This window comes from Gadus morhua, chromosome 9 (genome assembly GCF_902167405.1).
Source record: "Gadus morhua chromosome 9, gadMor3.0, whole genome shotgun sequence".
NCBI classification, from domain to species: domain Eukaryota; kingdom Metazoa; phylum Chordata; class Actinopteri; order Gadiformes; family Gadidae; genus Gadus; species Gadus morhua.
The window spans coordinates 20,924,135-20,937,817 of NC_044056.1; the positions used below are offsets into that span (position 1 = coordinate 20,924,135).

The window sequence follows — 13,683 nt, forward strand, 5'->3', positions numbered from 1 at the left end:
ATTAACATTAAGAGGGTCAGTGTACTGTATGCAACAAACAAATCGATGGATTAACATTAAGAATGTCAGTGTACTTTGTAGACATCATTATAATGTCTACAAAGTACACTGACACTCTTAATGGACTGAATGCCACATACATATATAATTATGTTTTTGCACGTTTGCAACGTTTAAAAGTTCAGGGAAAAGTATATGCCTCTACTGGTATAGTTCCTTTTGAGGCAGTGTTGTTTCTGAATATAAACAACACTGCCTCACTCTGAACTCTGTTCAAAACTTGCGAACCCTGCATTATGTGAGCAATGCCTTCTTAGAGCTTACATTTTTGGGGATACAGCACACGTCATTAAACAAAATAAACATTTATTTTGCAGTGCAGTAAAATTACAATATAAAAAATAAAAAGTAAACGACAGAACATAGGTTTATATCCTATACATGTATTTTCTGACACACCGCTGCACAACTTTTTTGCATTAATTTAAAACGGTGCCGCCGTGCCAAAGATCCTGTCCCAGTGCCTGAAGAACGGGGCGAAGTTACACCCTGGCTTCTGATGGTGCATGTCATGTGCTGGCGCTCCGCCTAGCAGCCCAAAGGGCACCACACGGTTCAGCGTCCACGGCAGGTCGTACCCGATGTGGTCCTCCACCGACATCCAGATGCTGAACACGGTCACGCACCACGTTGTCAGCGGGTGACATCCCAGGAGAACGGGGTCCAGGTTTCCCCAGAACCCCACCGCCATCAGCTCCGGGATGCTGAGCTGCTCGGCGGACCAGGAGAAGGGGGATATGTACTCGTGATGGATAGCGTGCACCCACCGGTAAAGCTGCAGGTGCTTGTGGTGCACCACGTGCCAGATGAAGTACTGAGTGTCAAACAGTAGCAGGACAGCCAGCCCGTCCACCAGCAACTCGTACACGCTCGGTGCCTCTTGGGGCACCGCGGTCGGGGGGATAAAAAGGGCTACCGCTGGCAAAACGAAGATCAAGTGATTGTACACTGACCTCAGGAAGCTCTGACCCATCGCACTAGGCGTGGGACGTCTGGCTGGCTGGATCTTATAGCGATGGAACATTGGCACTCTGGATCCCAGGAGGTCGAGAGCGGCAAAAGGTAGACTGCAGAAAAAGTAGCTGGAGAAGGCGAGGAGCACGGGGAAGAAGGGAGAGGTGATGAGAGGCAGATGGTTGGAGAGGAGATGATCCCAGAGAGGCTGCAGGAGCCGATCTGAAGGAGCCTGAGAGTGAAGAAACTCAAGGTGCTGCTCAGTCAAGTTCTCCATCTCAGCCTCCCAAGTTTGTCTTCCCCAACTTTGTAGTTGCTTTTATAAAGTGCCGGGTGAATGGATTTGCTCGCAAGGAAACAGGGAGAGAGAGCAATGAGGCAGCACCCCCCCCCCCCCCCACAATCCTAATAAAAACAAACTACCCTTCACAACAGGATTACTTTTTTTGCAAATTGGGGTCAAGAAGTAGCTTTGAAACCTGATGTCAAATAAAATAAATTATTTTATTTGACATCACTTTGAAAATGTTAGCCCTGGAAAGAAAACTAGTCATCAGAGAACTTTTTTGTTGCATCCTTATGGTGCTTTTTATGTTTTCTATATTACTTTGGTCAAATAAGGTTAACAGCTTTCAAGCGTTTTGTCACATGAATGAACACACAATCTGTCCTTAACCTGATGTTATTACATTGAATACACCAGGAGCTTCAACATGGCTGAACTGAGGAAACTGAGGCTCCAGTTCATCAGCTACACCAAGCTGCACTCCACAGAGAACGCACGTTTTAAACATGTTTGTGCAATATTTGAACAGAAGTCTTAATTAAGTTACATTTGTGAGTTATATGTTCAATAAACTTGTATTTATTTAAAATATATAAATGTGGTGCTTAATTTGTCCATAGATGGAACTATTAGGAACTAGACATACATTCTGTTTGTGCTATTCATTTAGCCTACTTCATAGAGGTTTTCTCTAAGACTAAAGCAAAGGAGGGGGAATCTGGTTCATGGCTAGATTTGTGTTAATCCAGAAGGGACTTCCTCTTATGCAACCAACAAAATAATCCACGGGATTGAACTTTGTAGACAGTATGTCAGCAAAACCTTCTTGGACATATTGTTGGGGATACAGCACACATAATTAAACAAAATAAACATTTACTTTGCAGTGCAGGAAAATGACAATGTAAAAAATAAAAAGTCAACGACAGAACATAGGTTTATTTCCTACACATGTATTTTCTGACACACCGCTGCACAACTTTTTTGCATTAATCTAAACCGGTGCCGCCGTGCCAAAGATCCTGTCCCAGTGCCTGAAGAACGGGGCGAAGTTACACCCTGGCTTCTGATGGTGCATGTCATGTGCTGGCGCTCCGCCTAGCAGCCCAAAGGGCACCACACGGTTCAGCGTCCACGGCAGGTCGTACTCGATGTGGTCCTCCACCGACATCCAGATGCTGAACACGGTCACGCACCACGTTGTCAGCGGGGGACATCCCAGGAGAACGGGGTCCAGGTTTCCCCAGAACCCCACCGCCATCAGCTCCGGGATGCTGAGCTGCTCGGCGGACCAGGAGAAGGGGGATATGTACTCGCGGTGGATGGCGTGCACCCACCGGTAAAGCTGCAGGTGCTTGTGGTGCACCACGTGCCAGATGAAGTACTGAGTGTCAAACAGTAGCAGGACAGCCAGCCACCAGCACCGCGTACACGCTCGGTGCCTCTTGGGGCACCACGGTCGGGGGGATATAAAAGTAGCTGGAGAAGGCGAGGAGCACGGGGAAGAAGGGAGAGGTGATTAGAGGCAGATGGTTGGAGAGGAGATGATCCCAGAGAGGCTGCAGGAGCCGATCTGAGGGAGCCTGAGAGTGGAGAAACTGAAGGTGCTGCAAGGGTCAAGTTCTCCATCTCATTAGGAGTCTGTGCCTCCCAAGTTTGCCTTCCTCAACTTTGTAGTTCCCAAAAGTGCAGAGTGAAGGGATTTGCTCGCAAGGAAACAGGGAGAGAGAGCAATGAGGCAGCACCCCCCCCCCCCCCCCCCCCCCATCCTATCCTTTTTTTGCAAACTGGGGTGGAGAAGTAGCTTTGAAACCTGATTCAAATAAAATTAATTATTTTATTTCACATTACATTTTTACAGTTATAGTGGTCAAATAGTTTGACTTAATGCACAGTAGGTGTTTCAAACTTTACATTTGGGTGATTCAAATGCTTAAGGGAGAAGGCTGACAATTTGTTGCAAACATTTTGCTAAACTATGGATCATTTGCATAATGAAAGAATTTATGTAGTCCTTACCGGGACTCTGGTTGACCCTGACCCGGTCACTCTACCAGTACATTGAACAGGATTAAGGCCTTTCGTTAACCCGCCTTATAATACTGCCATTTTGAACTTTTGAACTATGCTCCCAATATTCCTCGGTTCTGATATGAACACGGAATAAAGGGCCTGTCAATCTTCGCAAAATAAAGAAAAATGCAATCGCAATCAAAATGTTTGTTTCCATTCTCAAGTGGTTCATTCTGGGAATGATGAAATGTGAGGATCAACAAATGTTGATTTAAACAAAGGTTGTTTATCTAATTAAAACTCAACAGGCTCTGTATCATATGCCAAGAATCATGACTCTTCTTGTCTTCCGTTTACCCCTTCAGCTCGGTAAATCGACAAAAGAACCGCACACAACAGATCAGTTATGATTAGCAAACCGTAATTTATACATATTTTGTATTTCATATTCAGTTCAAAGATCTGCATGATATGTCACCTGTCCCCGGTCATGTGACACGGCCACACATCTACTTCTTGTCTGCCGCCGCCTTCCGTGAAATGGTCTTGTTGGTGTTGGCATATTTCTGCCGGTCGTTTCTGTTCCGGAATAACATATTCAACCATTCAAATTGAAAATGACTTTGAGGGAGGGCCCTCTCTCTAGAGGCTAAACAGCAATGTGTATTAGACAATGCTCTGATTAGCCTCCTTTAAAAGGTGAAAAGTATATAAAGCGTAGTACAAAACAAAGCATTCAGAACTGTCAAGGACCTACCTGCTCATCTTCACTTTGTTCCTGCATCCCAGGCCCCCCTCCCAGAAGCTGCTGTGAGCTCCCCGGGTCATCATACCCCCACAGTCCCTGCAGGGCTTCCCGTTACCGTAAGGCTGGAGACAGGACAGGGGGGCACATACATCAGACTATGGACTAAGGAATGATATGCATTGGATACAAAACAATGGAAATAGCGCTAAACCTCCCACCCAACACAAAACAAAGATTTTACATAAAAATACTAATCGTTTTAACGTCTAGCGTCTGAACTTCTTACTCTAAAAGTAAATAGCCTTATTGTCTAAAAATAACGTGGCTGAGATACTGACTACGGAAATATACAGGGCTTTCGGGTACATTACCTTTGCGCCCACCAAGGACGCCAAAGCCATGAATAAAGGCTTTTTCCACTAAACCTCCCCTGAAACGATTATCCCTGTAAGTCCACACTGCTCTCATTGTGCCCTGCCTGCGTTCACCTGCTCCGTGGCACAGTAGCCGCAGATCATCCTGGTGGCCAGCTCCATGAGGTGGTCCTGGTCCTCGTCGTGGCACACGTCGCAGGCGTAGGCCCGTCCGCAGCAGGAGAACCTGGGCCGGGATTATGGGACGGGACGTCCGTACTGTTATAGCTCAGAGCACGCGTGCAAACACTGCTTTTTAACATCGGCCTGTTTCAATGTATCCCAGAATTGAAGCTGTCCTTAAGTCACTGCCATTGACTTGAAACGAAGACGACATTAACCCCTATCATTTATGTTCTACATCATTATATCTTATTAATAAGATATCACAAAACGACAACAACAAACAAAATTGCAATAAAAAATTAGTTATTGCGATTTTGTTGAAACGCCTCAAAACTGTGCATGTACTAAATCATCCATCCTGGGTCGGCTTAGCTCAGGATGTAGAGCAGTTGCCTTGTCAAGGAAAGGCTGCTAGTTCGATCCTCCTAGCTCCGAGTGTCGATGTGTCCCTGAGCAAGACACTTAACCCTAACTGCTCCTGTCGAGCTGGCTGTCACCTTGCATGGTTGACTCTGCCGTCGGTGTGTCAATGTGTGCATTAACCGATGTAAGTCGCTTTGGATAAAAGCGTCTGCTAAATGCCCCATTTGTAATTGCATCCTGTCTACTGAATTGCTGCATGGACACGTGGGAGATGGGTTTACCGTAGCCAGCGGTGACTCTGTTTGTAATGCTTGCAGGCCCCCTTCTCTGGTAGTGGCTTTCCCTTCTGCACGGCCGGATCCCTCACCTTCCTGCCATAGTTGGGAGTTGAATCTTTAGGTCCTGCAGAACATGTGGACAGGTTACAGATGGAACAATACTCTATTATATACTCTATTAATTAGCTATTTCTTTGTCTGCGCACACACACGTGCACGCACGCACACGCACACCTCTGAGGCATTCATGTAGTTAGAGAATGCATTATAAATATTAGAGGGCACTATCTTGGACTTTTTTTCTGTATATATATATATATATATATATATATATATATATATATATATATACACACATTTATAATATATTATATATGGCATCAAAACATTAATTATTTAATGTTCGGTAACAATCTTTCAATGGTGTGTATGCCATATCCAATCATCATCATAAGGTAGCGTCCTCTGGGGGAGAGGGTTGCCTTAGACGATTCAAATATCCAATATCCAATAAAGGCATTTAACGGCTATGTCGTTGAAACACTCTGCACTTTGTGATTATATCTTTTGCTAGACGTGTGTTAACGTGTTTGACAGAGCAGAGTGACTTGTTGAGGCAGCAGCTGTCGCTTGCAATAATCCCAATAACGTTCTACTAAATTAATTCTGAGTTGCAGCCCTCAAAAGGAATGGAGCTCAATCGATGTGAAGGAGTGCGTGTTTAAAGTGTGTTAAAAACCAACCAACCACGTTATAATAACAGGGGTGCAGTGCATGCAGCGGCGTGTGGAGGGCTCGGCAGCCCTGTGAGTGGAGAGTCATGTCACCTGCTTTGTTGGAGCGTGGCGGGATGTACTGGAACCTGGCGCTCTCTGCCAGGATGCTGAGTTTACTGTGGCAGTGCTCGCAATTCAGCTCCTTGGTCTGACCATAGCAGACGTTCTGAGGGGGAAAACGAGAGGAGAGCGAATCAGAATGACCCTCTGCTTCTAGAACCTGTCAAGAAATACTTAGTCTTATTGCATTTCTATTACTACTTAAGTCATTCTGAATTAAATATAAATTTCATTCAGTGAGACATCAATAACTGTTTTCATTCTTCGTTCTCTATTTCAGGTAATTACTAAATTTTCGGTTTAAAGTCTTTTCGTCGTTGACTATTTTACATAATCGAAATCAAACCGATCAAAGGAGTGCTACCTGCACGGGGCCGTCCTGCGAGCAGTGCAGACAGCCCGCGGTGAGCTCGCAGTCCTGCAGCACCAGGTCGGTGGGCGCGGCGTTGTGGAGGTCCAGGTAGCCCAGCACGTCGCTGTAGGCGTGGAGCAGGCTGGGCCTGAAGGTGGCGCCGATGCTCGCGCTGCACTTCTCACACTGGGCCGTGCACGGCAGGGTGACGCCCAGCGTCAGGTCCGCCGTCACTTTACAGCTGCACGCACACAGACACACAGACACACACACACAAACAGACACACACAGACACAAATGTACAGACACACACACACACACACACACACACACACACACACACACACACACACACACACACACACACACACACACACACACACACACACAGACAAATGTACAGACACACACACACACACACACACACACACACACACACACACACACACACACACACACACACACACACACACACACACACACACACACACAAGGAAATTCATCACTAATTATCGATGCACGTAAACAATGCAATATGCATACAGGTAAAGAAAATATAAAAATATATATACTAAATGTTTATTACTCTTCAAAGACATATCGCAAATTACATTCCATAAATATATATATCCATTTTATAAGTATCCTTCCCAACACTGTATATAATACAGTGTTGGGAAGTTACTTATTATTTGTATACTGAATACATAACTCCGGTACATGTATTCCGTTACTCCCCAACACTATATACACACACACACATACACATCTGTGTATTCTTTGAATTGTATTGTTAGTCACATTTTTCCTCGCCCTCTGCACACGTCTACATTTAGCGTCAGTGCAGTACAGTATAAATCAAGGCCTGGTCGTACCGGTTGCACTGCAGGCACACGGTGATCCGGCGGGCCAGCACCGTGGCCGTGTTGTCGCCCAGGCTCAGGCCCAGCAGCTTCACCTCCGTCCCCCTGCGGGGTTCGCTCAGCTTGATGTTCTCCACCAGACGGCTCGACTCCTCGTCCTCGTCCTCCTGTTCCTGTTCCTGTTCCTCCCCGTCCCGGCCCCAGCCCTGTGTCCGCTCCGCCTTCCCCCCGTGTGAACCGCCCTCCGCCCCGTCGTCCAGGTGGCCCGGCCCCCCGCCCTCCTCCTCCTCGTCCTCGTCGGGGTCCCCCGGGCCGGGCTCTTCACACAGCGTGGCCTGGAGCTCCTCGTAGCGGATGAACTGCAGCCCGGCGCGCTCCACGTCGATGTCTTTCTTTAGCTGTGGGACACACCGTTCAGACAACGGGAGAGGGCCACAGAGTCACACACTGGAGAACAACACAGAGAATAGAGCCGACGTGTGGGGGGCTGCAACGATCGGCCAATGGAACGGTAAGTTGTTTAACAGAAAATGTTTCAAATCAAATACAATTGATAACCGATTAAGCCTTTAATTAATTTACCCAATTAAAAATTACTCAATGCTTTAGGAATTCAAAATTTTGGTTCATGACTTATTATCAAATGAATACATTTTTTTTTTTTGTGGTTTATCCGATGATATTAAACTAAGATATCACGTTGGAGCCGCAGAACTGGTGATTAAAGACCTTTTACAGACAACACGATGAATCACCCTCCCTGGAAGAACCACCGCTCGACGAACCGAACAGGAACATAATGGTTCAGTGCAGCCTTAAATGTGTGTGCATCCAGGTGACGTAGCGGGCATCAGACGGCGGCCCTCACCTGCCGGGCTCCCTCGGTGAACAGCCGCTCCATGCTGCGGTCCAGCCAGCGCAGGTACGGCCGGAACAGCAGCTCCACCTTCCCCATCAGCTCGTTGGTCGCATGCTTGGCCTGCAGCCAGGCCTGGGACGCCTCCTGCACATGCCTGCACCCCCAAATACAGCGTGCTGGTCAAACAATGCGCCTGTACCACCCTTTAGGTTTGGTTACTCAATGTAATTAATAGGAAATAGAAGCCTTTTAGAGTTAGTTTACCTGCCCATTACTGATGGAAGGCCCTGGTCTAGCGGTAGGTCTAAAGTGAATATCTGAAGAAGCAGTGCCAGAGTTATGGTTCACATTTGGAGTTGGTGTAATACAGTTGACTATAAGACCGTATTCAGGAATATGAGGAGATGTACGTGTCATTACCTCCAGGGGGTATTTGTCTGGGAAGCTGACCAATATAACAACTTCTTTAAGGTCAAATGGCTGTGGGTCAAAGCAACAGTCCAAGTAAGTATTCAATGCAATTATGCTGCTGTATAATATCATCAATTATATGAATACAAACATATACATTATTCTTTAAAGAGGTCCCTATTGGTCACAATTGATAGAAAAAGTGCAAAGTATACTTCGAATTACATTTATGTTAATAGCTTTTGATGAACAGGTACTGTTTGACTGAGCTTTACTTAACAATTACGATTAATATTATCTTAAATGTGTCACAATTCATCCCGCGTTAAAACTGTGGCTCCTCCTGTAACGTTGATTGTGTGTTATAAATGTCGTTGGTTAGTGTTTTACCCAGTCAGGATCAGTAGCTTCTACAGTGGCTCTATAAAAGGTTACTTGGCCGTCACCTCGCTCCTGAACCATAAGCTGATGTTTGGGAAAACGCTTCATCATCTGCTTTATCTCGGTGTCACGGAGCTCTTTGGTGACCTCCTCTGTAATGTCACCAAGCTTGACCTCCTGGAGATGGGTGACGGGAGGAGCAGGCGTCACTTTGGAGGGCCTGTGTTGAGCTTTAGGGGGAAACTGGTCATCCAGTGGGGGCATTGAGGGTGGATGCCAGAACCGGCATCTGTCTTCCATAGTACAGGAGCCGGAGAGAAAGTAGCGACATGTTCGACGGGTAGGTCCTCCACCCCTGGCTATAGAGCCCACCTTGCGCTCCATAGGTGGCTTTGGCTTATGGTCCATGTCCCCTTCAGTGACCATCATCGATCTGTCAGGCTGGTTGGTAAAAGACCCTTCCTCACACTCGTCTTGCTCTGTTCCCTGCTCTATCGTAGTAGGGTTCAGGTGAGAATCGCTCCTTTCGTGGACAAACCTGCACCTTTTGCCAAAGTTACAGCGTCTTCCCTGTGAGTAGAAGCGGCACAGGGTCCGGGTCTGGGGACCGGAGGAGGTCTGTGGACCGGAGGGGGTCTGGGGACCGGAGGGGGTCTGGGGACCGGAGGGGGTCTGTGGACCGGAGGAGGTCTGTGGACCGGAGGGGGTCTGTGGACCGGAGGGGGTCTGGGGACCGGAGGGGGTCTGTGGACCGGAGGGGGTCTGTGGACCGGAGGGGGTCTGGGGACCGGAGGAGGTCTGTGGACCAGAGGAAGGCTTGGCTTCACACAGGGTCCGAGCCTGGGGACCGGAGGAGGTCTGTGGACCAGAGGAGGTCTGTGGACCAGAGGAGGTCTCGGCTTCACTCTGTTTCTCCTTCTCGTCGCCTGCCATCGTTTCGAGGACTATACCTAAAGTATGATAAACAACCACAACTGAAGCATAAGCATAGGCAGATGATCTTATTGTACGAGTTATAATATTTTGGTTATGATAGTACATTCTATTCTAGTACGTTCTATGACAGATCTTTGTTTACATCGATGTGATTGACAGTCCACTATTTGTAAACAACAGCCCTACCTCGGTTTAGTCCAGGATAGATGTCCAAAGCAAAGGCTTGAATCGATCGTAATGTGATAAGAACGATATGTATTTAAAGTTTCTTCCCTTAACTACGATAGCGACCAGGTTGTAAAAGAGAGGAATCACACTGGTCAAAGGTTTAAACGGCCAGTTTGATTAGCTTGAAATAAACCCGTAGGATTAAGTTGGTCGCCCCCTATAGTTTCGGGGTGCAACAACATCAAAAAACCCCAAAAAATGCTTACAAACTTAGCAATGTTTAAGGTTTTCATGTTCTCTATATATAGACGGTGTAAGATAGGATGCTTATAATATCATTTAGTTTCCATAAGGTTTTTATGGGGGGGTAATGACCCTTTTTTATAAATATTTGTTATATCTGTAATAGCAATAGATAGTTATATGACATAAGCAGAGAATACTGTAATGCGAACATGGCAGGTTGTCTTTCTAAACGTTAAAGGTTAAGGTTAAGGTTAAAGATGCTGTGGCGCATTGCAATACATGTACAGGACACTCATATTGAACCAACAGGATGCGATCCATGCGGGCCAACCGCGCACTCTAGTGGTCAACCTGATGTACAGCACCTAGAAACAGCACAACAGTCGTGCTGAATACGGGCAGTGCAGTTGAGTCGGTGGTTGACATGTTGAAATAGGATCCCTTTGACTTTGCATTTAACGATCTATTGACACCCCGGTTTAAGAAATGGGCGCTTGTGGTATCACCTCATCGAAGACGGCCTTGGTCTTCCTTAACCTGATCTTTTGGGTGAGTATTAAAGAGCTCGTATGATTTTGCGCCACAGAGCAGCTGCACTTTGTTTACAACGGGACGGTAGTAGAGGCATGCTGAATGATGATTGTTATCAGGTAGAGCCTACATTTGCACGGCTTGCGTTTTAAAGTCAATTTATTAAAGTATTCCATCTGCTTGTTTCTACCTACCATTAATGGTTGGTTTCCATTTAATCAGTTGTTATTTTCCCCGTTGCTATTTCTTGGACATGACTAATTGAGCACCGTGTCGTCTCTTGTTCCAGGCGGCTGCTGGGGTTCTGTGCTATGCTGGAGCGTATGTCTTCATAACATATGATGACTATGATCACTTCTTCGAAGACGTGTATACCCTTATCCCGGCTGCGGTTATCATTGGCGTCGGGGCACTTCTGTTCATCATTGGCCTCATCGGATGCTACTCAACAGTCCGGGAGAGTCCCTGTGGACTGGCATCTGTAAGTAGTTAAATGAGACTTCGGGAGCAACCAGGTATATCATGTTTCCACTAAATTAGTGGCTGCTAAATTTGTAAAAGATTTTTTATTTTTTTGGAATTGTTTTTTAGGATGCCTTTATTTGAAACCCTCTAAACCTTTTGGAATGTGTGTGCGTGTGTGTGTGTATTTTTTTTTTATATTGTAAAACTATTTATGGTTTGAATATCACATTATGATTATGTGTTTTGTCCTACAAACAGTCTGTATTGTGTCTTACTATCGACAGTTTGTCTTCATCCTGTTGCTGGTGTTCATGATAGAAGTGGCCGTTGTGGTTCTTGGATATGTTTACAGAGCAAAGGTGTGTATCTCAAGTCTATAATCAGTTACTCGCTGAGAATCAGTTACTATAGTTGAGCTTGTCTTAAATTTTCAAACAATAAATATAAAATGCCATTGTACCTCAAAGCTAAGTGAATATGTTTCTTTCTGTTAAGTATTAGGCATGTGTTTATGTTTGTCAAACCTATTTACACACAAATAATGTTGGTTTCCAGGTTGAAGAACGTGTGAACAGTTCGATCCAGGGTGTGTACGATGAATACAATGGAACCAACAGTGATGCTGCTAGCCGTGCTATCGACTACGTGCAGAGACAGGTGACAACACTCACTCGCTCTGAACAAATTTACATTATCATTATTATAAGGTTGGAGACGTTCTCGGGGAACCAAGCTTTATTTCTTTCTGTAGCTCAAGTGTTGTGGGATCCACAACTACTCTGATTGGACACACACTCCGTGGTTTGAGGGTTCCAAGAATAACAGTGTACCGATCAGCTGCTGCAGACCGGATCTTGAAACCTGCACAGGGTCCCTGACCCGCACCGAGGACCTGTTCCAAGAGGTAAGGGCCCTTCAACCCTACTGCTGTGCCACACGTCAGGTCTGTCGTAGAGCCACTAGTGTTGTTGGCTGTCATTGAGTCATATCATAACGTCATTAACTAGAGATGATTTATCGTGAAAGAAAGTTTTTGTAGTTTCTAATGATTTAAATGATGATGGGAGGGTATAGCCTGACATTGCCAGACCAATTTGAAAATGTGTATTTGTCTGAGAATTCTGGTGATAAATGCTCCATCCCTTAATGATTGACTTTACTTTGCTGATTGTAGTCCTGAGACCTCTGTAGCTGGGATGTGATATTTGTTTGGTTGGTGACTGTGCGCCTACAGGGCTGTGAAGCTCTGGTTGTGAAGAGGCTGAAAGAGATCATGATGTATGTCATCCTGGCAGCAGTGACGTTTGCTACAATTCAGGTAAGGCGGTTTTGAAAAGCTTGGATTAACGGGTGTTGGAGAAGTTATGTGTGAACTAAAAAACCTCAGAAGCCACACAGATGGAAAGCTTGGCTGCATGACCTGTGGTCTGCTTGCCCAGCCCTTTTCTTCTAAGGGTCATAAATTATTGGCAGACTAAATCGGTTGATTCAAGAGTTCTCTTCATGTATAGGTTGTATAGGCTCTTATAAACATCTGCCTGTACTGACCGGCAGACACAAGCTGTATACGTTCTAAAAAGAGACGTCCATTTTGAAATGACATGACATCATTCTAATTAGTTTCTCTTCATCCTGCTATCATCTCAGTTTATTCCATCCTGTGATTGGAATAATCATTCATGACTTTGCTGTATTTTTTTGTATGCAAGTTGAGTGTCTAGTTTCATTGAGGCATCTTTACAAGTTAACTATACATATGGATTGGTTCAAATATGTAATTAGAATTCAACAAAACAGAAAACTTGTGATGTGATTTGTGTCTGTCTTTTACAGATGCTGGGCATTCTGTGTGCTTGTGCCGTTCTGTGTCAAAGAAGGCCTGCATCGAACTATGACCGTCTCATCACCGGAGAAACATATGGGTGAAGAAGTTGTACATACACTTACAAACACACTCCTTTTAACATGCAAATAGAGTTGGTTTCTGTCTAGAATTGTATTCTCCAACAACCAAAGGGGAGAACCATTCTTTTTTCTTTGGCCTCTTATATAAAGAAATAAGTAAAGTGTGGATCATTCAGTCTCACTGACGGTGAGTGAGGTGTTAATTTCTAGGTAAGACTAGTCTTAACTAATCATTTAGTTTGAACACATTATTTTGAAATTGTGGTTTCCGTTGTTGCTTCAACATGTCTCAAAGAACACTATTGTATCAATATATCTCCATAGAGGGCATACAAGTATAGTATTTTGTCCATATAGTTTGTTTCATCAGCCTTCCAATAAAAGCTGTAGAATTTAATTTCCTGACTTGTAGCGTTTGAAAACTCAAGAATGTAAATAAAATGTAGGAAAGTTTCTGTGTGTAAAACGCTTACCAGCAACACAACCACA

At 45.1% G+C, this 13,683-nt stretch overlaps 3 protein-coding genes and 1 pseudogene across 5 annotated transcripts; 1 reads left to right on the forward strand and 3 right to left on the reverse strand.

Annotated features, from left to right (window-relative positions):
* Positions 1-349: 349 nt before the first annotated feature.
* LOC115551221 (cholesterol 25-hydroxylase-like protein 1, member 1) lies at positions 350-1,411 on the reverse strand. Its single transcript, XM_030366830.1, has one exon. It carries the CDS (start codon positions 1,289-1,291, stop codon positions 485-487), a length of 807 nt encoding a protein of 268 aa, XP_030222690.1. The 5' UTR covers positions 1,292-1,411; the 3' UTR covers positions 350-484.
* An 803-nt stretch (positions 1,412-2,214) lies between these two features.
* On the reverse strand, positions 2,215-2,913 carry LOC115551226 (cholesterol 25-hydroxylase-like protein 1, member 1; annotated as a pseudogene).
* Positions 2,511-11,149, reverse strand: si:dkey-24l11.2 (ZnF_C3H1 and zf-CHY domain-containing protein). Of its 3 annotated transcripts, XM_030366823.1 has the most exons (13): positions 10,066-10,247; positions 8,953-9,893; positions 8,572-8,631; positions 8,416-8,468; positions 8,161-8,305; positions 7,305-7,690; positions 6,442-6,670; positions 6,069-6,183; positions 5,245-5,365; positions 4,550-4,661; positions 4,071-4,183; positions 3,792-3,892; positions 2,511-2,779 (listed from the first exon to the last, which is right to left on the reverse strand). In XM_030366823.1, the coding sequence occupies exons 2-12, from the start codon at positions 9,874-9,876 to the stop codon at positions 3,823-3,825; spliced, it is 2,328 nt and encodes a 775-aa protein (XP_030222683.1). In that variant the 5' UTR covers positions 9,877-9,893; positions 10,066-10,247; the 3' UTR covers positions 2,511-2,779; positions 3,792-3,822. The 3 variants fall into 3 exon arrangements, with proteins under 3 accessions (XP_030222683.1, XP_030222684.1, XP_030222681.1); XM_030366824.1 differs by lacking the exons at positions 2,511-2,779; positions 10,066-10,247 and adding an exon at positions 11,019-11,149 and having other exon boundaries at positions 3,118-3,892; XM_030366821.1 differs by lacking the exon at positions 2,511-2,779 and having other exon boundaries at positions 3,118-3,892.
* Positions 10,642-13,647, forward strand: tspan3a (tetraspanin 3a). Its single transcript, XM_030366831.1, has 7 exons — positions 10,642-10,842; positions 11,114-11,305; positions 11,574-11,648; positions 11,845-11,946; positions 12,041-12,193; positions 12,524-12,607; positions 13,123-13,647. Exons 1-7 carry the CDS (start codon positions 10,780-10,782, stop codon positions 13,213-13,215), a joined length of 762 nt encoding a protein of 253 aa, XP_030222691.1. The 5' UTR covers positions 10,642-10,779; the 3' UTR covers positions 13,216-13,647.
* The last annotated feature ends 36 nt before the right edge of the window (positions 13,648-13,683 follow it).

Coding starts and splice junctions, on each gene's coding strand:
- tspan3a (XM_030366831.1), top strand. CDS start 10,780: ATGGGCGCTTGTGGTATCACCTCATCGAAGACGGCCTTGGTCTTCCTT. Junction 10,843..11,113: donor TCCTTAACCTGATCTTTTGG/GTGAGTATTAAA, acceptor CTCTTGTTCCAG/GCGGCTGCTGGGGTTCTGTG. Junction 12,194..12,523: donor CCGAGGACCTGTTCCAAGAG/GTAAGGGCCCTT, acceptor GTGCGCCTACAG/GGCTGTGAAGCTCTGGTTGT.
- si:dkey-24l11.2 (XM_030366823.1), bottom strand. CDS start 9,876: ATGGCAGGCGACGAGAAGGAGAAACAGAGTGAAGCCGAGACCTCCTCT. Junction 8,632..8,952: donor AAGCTACTGATCCTGACTGG/GTAAAACACTAA, acceptor TTTGACCCACAG/CCATTTGACCTTAAAGAAGT. Junction 4,184..4,549: donor GCTACTGTGCCACGGAGCAG/GTGAACGCAGGC, acceptor TCCTGTCTCCAG/CCTTACGGTAACGGGAAGCC.
- LOC115551221 (XM_030366830.1), bottom strand. CDS start 1,291: ATGGAGAACTTGACTGAGCAGCACCTTGAGTTTCTTCACTCTCAGGCT.